The sequence below is a fragment of the Lactuca sativa genome, chromosome 2, assembly GCF_002870075.4.
Source record: "Lactuca sativa cultivar Salinas chromosome 2, Lsat_Salinas_v11, whole genome shotgun sequence".
NCBI lineage: Eukaryota > Viridiplantae > Streptophyta > Magnoliopsida > Asterales > Asteraceae > Lactuca > Lactuca sativa.
Window position 1 is genome coordinate 137,914,466 of NC_056624.2, and position 5,777 is coordinate 137,920,242.

At 32.4% G+C, this 5,777-nt stretch overlaps 1 protein-coding gene across 1 annotated transcript; it reads left to right on the top strand.

Moving 5' to 3' along the window:
• The first annotated feature begins 1,821 nt into the window (after positions 1-1,821).
• Positions 1,822-4,409, top strand: LOC111913006 (receptor-like protein kinase FERONIA). The gene is made up of 3 exons (XM_023908725.3): positions 1,822-3,032; positions 3,159-3,305; positions 4,084-4,409. Exons 1-3 carry the CDS (start codon positions 2,112-2,114, stop codon positions 4,276-4,278), a joined length of 1,263 nt encoding a protein of 420 aa, XP_023764493.1. The 5' UTR covers positions 1,822-2,111; the 3' UTR covers positions 4,279-4,409.
• Positions 4,410-5,777: the final 1,368 nt, after the last annotated feature.

A 5,777-nucleotide genomic window follows, 5' to 3' on the forward strand; every position in this document is an offset into this window, starting at 1 on the left:
ACAGAGGAAATATTGTTTGGAATTACTTCATGACTTTGGTATGTTAGGTTGTAAACAAGTTAAGACTCCTCTTGAGTCAAATCTTAATTTTGATAATAATAATGGTGGTTTGCTGGAAAACATAACTGATTTTTAGATACTTTTTGGAAAACTCATTTACCTTATAATTACACAGCCTGATGTTGCTTATTATCTTCAAGTATTAAGTCAATACATGTATAAGCCAACTAACACCCATTTGTAAGTTGCAATGTGATTATTGAGGTATCTAAAACTTAGTCTAGGAAAAGGAGTTAATTCCTTGAAGTCTAAATTAGGTTCCCTTTTACTAAAAGGTTTCTCTGATGCTAATTGGGCTAAAAGAATTTTTATTTAGAAAGTCTATAAGTGGTTATGTAGTTTATCTAGGTAATTCTCTTTTTTCTTGGAAGAGCAAAAAACAGTTTACTATATCTCATTCTTCGACTGAGTCCGAGTATAGGGCGTTGGGTTCTTTGTCTTGTGAATTAATCTAGGTTTTAAAAATTTTATATGACACTGGTTATAAAAGTTTAGTTCCTATAAATATTTTTTGTGACAATAATTCTGCCATTAAGTTGGCAATGAATCCTGTTTTTCATGATAAAACAAAACATTTCGAAATCGATGTTCATTTTATAAGGGCAAAATTTTCAAAATGAATTTAATTATTAAATTGGTTAAGGTTAGTTCTTCGAGTCAAGTTGCAGATATTTTTACTAAATCCCTTGTGTCTTCTCAATATGAAGTTCTTAGTGAATAACTGTGTTTTGTTTTATCCTTTTTCTTCAAAATAATGGTTTTCAAAATGGTTAGTTTGAGGTGGGTTGTTGAAATAAATAATTGTTTGATAAGAAATATAATATCAAACTAACATTTTGCTTATTCAACTTTGGTTACATTTTTATGTTTTAAGAAGTTACAGGTTACGTTATTAAAGGTGAAGGGTGCAAAGTGTAACTAAAGCAGATATTTTACGGGTTTATACACGGATCTTCGGATCCTATATAACCCGGGTACTTAAGGGCAATTTGAGTGAAGGAGAGCCATATTCATCCGTTTATTCAGAATTCATTTACTCTTTTGTTTTCTCATTGTTTTATCTTCTCTGATTAGGGTTTGTTCTTAGGATTTGTACAATTCATTCTCTAATCTTGTAGATATGTTAGTTTTAGATTGTAGATCTTTTGTAATGAGGTTTCCCTGAAAGTTGATGTAAACTATCTGTCTATTGATCCTCAAATGATATAATAGATGATGATGTTGGATAACTGTCACTCTACAAATTTTCACACATACCCTAAAAAAATAATACATAAAATTAACGAGGTTTCCCTGGAAGTTGATGTAAACTATCTGTCTATTGATCCTCAAATGATATAATAGATGATGATGTTGGATAACTGTCACTCTACAAATTTTCACACATACCCTAAAAAAATAATACATAAAATTAACGAAATAATTATTTTGGTATAATCTGATGCACACATCCGATATACATCTCTTAATCGTTGATCACTTTGTTGTAAGATGTTTTGAATTAATTGATTCGTTGTTGATTAATAAAGGTTACATAGAATATTCACAATCTTTATATCCAATTATGCATGTGGATAAATCTGTGATTTTGGTAACCAACAACGTGCGCCATTTCAAAATCCTTTTTGCTTTTCCCCTTTTTCATTGTCTTCCACCAAAAACTCCACTACAAGTTGTCTCAACTTTTGCTTTTTCTTTGTGGCTGGCATCATGCCACCAACCCAACAATCTACATCGTTTACAAAAGCATACTTGGTGTTCATTAAGGAACATAAGGAGCTATAAATAGTTTGATGATTGCGTAAATGATTTAATAAAAACAATCGTAAGTTTGACATTAATTTTACAAAGTGTTGGGAGGTTGCGGTTTGAAGGTTTCTGGTTTCGGTGGTTTTCATTAACGTGCAGTCTTAATTATGGGCAGTTTCCACAGCATATATTGGCATGATCATGATCAACAGAAACTTCACAACCATTATTGACATAATTTTTCTGAGCAACATTTCTTTTTCTTTTCAGTACTCTTGAACTCTAGAGTTTTTTCCACACTAATGTCGCTCATTAGAGATTCGCAACACCTTCGTGTACCCTTTAGAGATATCGAAATAGCCACTAGAAACTTCACAACCATAATCGGAAAGGGTGGATATGGCCATGTCTATAAAGGAGAACTCTTACTTTCGGGTAAACTTACCTCTGTCGCTGTGAAGCGACTACCAAAAAACAACCATTCTGGTCAAGGTGTTAAGGAGTTTTTAACAGAGATTCAATTACTCTCCCGTTATGAACATCCAAACCTGGTCTCCCTTCTTGGTTACTGTGAGGAACACGATGAAAACATACTTATTTATGAGTATGCAGAGCATGGAAGCCTGGACTGTTACATAAGTATGGCTAATACCAGGTTTCGACTCCCATGGAAGCAAAGAATTAAAATATGCATCGGAGCAGCACGGGGTTTGGATTATCTTCATAACCATGTTGCAGAAAATCATAGAGTTATCCACAGGGATATAAAGAGTGCGAATATTCTTTTAGATCACAACTGGAAAGCTATGATTTCAGATCTTGGTCTTTCTAAGATAGGTCGTGCAAATGAAAATGAGAGTTATCTCATTACAAATGTTGCTGGCACACATGGGTATTGTGATCCCGCGTATATGAATACAGGTATTCTGACAAAAGAATCGGATGTTTATTCATTTGGCGTGGTATTGTTTGAAGTCTTATGTGGGAGGCCATACATCATGAAGGTAAATGAAGAATGCCGATTCCTAACACAACTAGCTCAGACCTGCTACGAAAAAGGGAATTTAAATGATATAATTGATACTGATTTGAAGAAACAGATGAACTCAGATTCCTTGAAAAAGTTCTCAAAGATTGCATATAAGTGCTTGAAGAATGATCGGAAACAACGACCCTCAATGGGTTTGGTGGTAGAGAAACTTGAGAAAGCTTTGGAATTGCAAGTAAGTTCTTTTTTTTTTGTGAAAGATTTTCTATACATAGTAATTAAACAACTAGACCGAACTCATATATGTATATATAGACTATAGTGTTTCTGCTTACACTTTTCTACATCTTTTCTTGGATAGGAACGTGCGGAAACATGGGCACCAAATGTACGCTCAATGTTTTTGAAGTTCATGCAATTCCTTGATGTCCATAAGTGCAAATTACAAATGCACTTCTCTTGGATGGTTACGAACTTGCATACACTTGTGGAAATGTCGGCACGAAATGTACGTTCAATATTTTTGAAATTCAAGCAATTCCTTCATGTCTCCATAAGTGCAAAAGTAGAACTACACTTTTCTCATTGCAATTATTCAGTAAAATTGAAATGAATTATTAATTTCAAAATCGATTCCATGGATGATTCCTAAATATTTTTGTAATCATAATTCACTCAAATCTAAAATTTCTTTTTGTTATAAAATAAATGAATTGTTAATGGTAATAATTACATTTTATAATAATAATAAGCATAAAAAACAACAAAAAAAAAGAGTAAATTAAACGAATGGTCCCTATGGTTGGGATAATTTGCGCATTTGGTCCCTAACTTATTTTTTTAACTCGGAAGATCCCTAATGTTTGTTTTTGTTACGTGTTTGGTCCCTACTTTTTGTTTTTGTTTCACGCTTGGTCCCTGTCTTACCTAAAAAGACTATTGTTTAAATAGGGAAAATTGTATGGTAGGTAGGATAATGTGAAGGGTTGGGGTTTGGGGTGTGTTTATTTAAATAAGTTAAAAAAATCAATGACAAAATAGTCTTTTTAGGTGTGTTAGGGACCAAGCGTGTAACAAAAACAAACAGTAGGGACCTTCCGAGTTAAAAAAATAAGTTAGGGACCAAACACATAAATTACCCTAAACCATAGGGACCATTCGTGTAATTTACTCAAAAAAAAAAAAAAAGGAATTATTATGATCATTCATCGGAAAAGCCATTGTCTTAATTTTCTAGCGAAAAAAACCTTACATTGTTTTTCATGTTTTTATTGTCTTTTTTGTAGGTTAACAAGAGGTGGATTGTGATCTTGATACTTTTGCTGATAATGATAAAAAAACAAGTAATAATAAAAATACTATTGATTCTGTTTTTCTTACCTTTATTATTGCTAGTATTATTACTATTATTGTTTTTATTTATTAGAACTCTATGCAATAGGGGTTTTGTTCGGATTTCGGATATTCGGATTTCATGTTAGGTTGGGTATTTAAAGATATATCTGATTTTGTAACAAACCTTAAAAAACATATAATTGTCGGATGCTACTTGTATATAAAGTGTGTCAATGGACAACAACCCACCGATGCTTGCCTCTTCACCGAGATCTATCAAAGTTTTTTGTCCATCTTGCTTTTTTCTGTATCCATCGTTTGTTGTCCGCCAACTTCCGGACAACAATTTTATTCTTGAAAATCAGGTAGATCGTCTTCCTCTTTAAATTATAGTGGTTGATTTTAAGTTTTAAGTGAGAAAAGAAAAGGTCTTCTTAGGCATCTAAATTATAAAGTTGAATAAAAAGATAAAAGAGAGCATATAGATTATAAGGTCACATATTTATTTAAATCAACGATTATAATTTTATATAATTAAAAAAATTATTTTAATTAATAATTTATTTAAAATTTGAGTTCTTACTATGAAAACTTAATTAATTTTATAATTATGATTTCAACGGGTTATAAACTAGTTTATATTAAAATTATATTCCTCGAAAGCTACTAGATTATAACCAAGATTGAGAAGGTTATGATTTTTTATAAAAAAAAAAAAAAAAAGAACAAAAGCAAGTAGAAGTTTTTTTAATCGGGTATCTGAGTATATTGATTTTTTTTAACATATCCAATACCCGACCTATTTAAATATCGGGTTACCTGGATTTCCGAACCCGATACCCATTTACCCAACGCGAATAAACCGAATTGAAAACGGATCGGATCGGGTAATCACTTATCAGTTATTTTCAACATAACTATTATGCATCTCTAGGGATGGCAAATCGGGTCATCGTGTAGTGTTTTTGTCTGACACGACACGACATGACAAAGTTTTATGTAACATGAACACGACACGACACGACATCGTGTTTTTTTTAACTAACACGAAAACGAACCGATTAAAAAACGACAAACACGACACGGCACGACAAAGATAACATAATAAAAAAAATTACTTTATTTAATTAATATTTAATCATACATAACACGAAAAATACGAAAAACACGACAAACACGAAAAACACGACAAATAAATGCTAATTGTGTCAATTTCGTGACGAATTTTAAACACGAACACGACACGACACGACATCGTGTTTTTTACACTTAACACGAACACGACACGAACACGAATTCAAATTTCAGTTTCGTCCCAATTTCGTTTCGTTTCGTGTATTTTTGTCGTGTCAAGAATTGCCACCCTTATGCATCTGGTTTTCACTCACATTTTCTTCTCTGGCAACTAAATCCAACTTTTGGCCATGAGAGATAATCTTGGCCGGTATAGCCGTCTTCCATCTACCGCCCTTCAATTGTAATCCTTTTCAAATAAGTGCAAATCCATCATCCATATGTTCTAGAAGAATAGAGATACGTGGATTTCATTGTATATGGTATGTGATCCCTTTTTATTTCCACACCCACCCATGTCGGGTAAGTCGTAGACTCGAGTAAATTTTTATGGTTGTAATGTATGGGTAAA

What these genes read in the sequence shown, in the direction of transcription:
- LOC111913006 (XM_023908725.3), top strand. Translation starts at nt 2,112, where the DNA reads ATGTCGCTCATTAGAGATTCGCAACACCTTCGTGTACCCTTTAGAGAT. An exon ending in AGAAAGCTTTGGAATTGCAA is followed by an intron (nt 3,033 to 3,158) that starts GTAAGTTCTTTT and finishes TTTCTTGGATAG; the next exon opens with GAACGTGCGGAAACATGGGC. An exon ending in TGGAAATGTCGGCACGAAAT is followed by an intron (nt 3,306 to 4,083) that starts GTACGTTCAATA and finishes TCTTTTTTGTAG; the next exon opens with GTTAACAAGAGGTGGATTGT.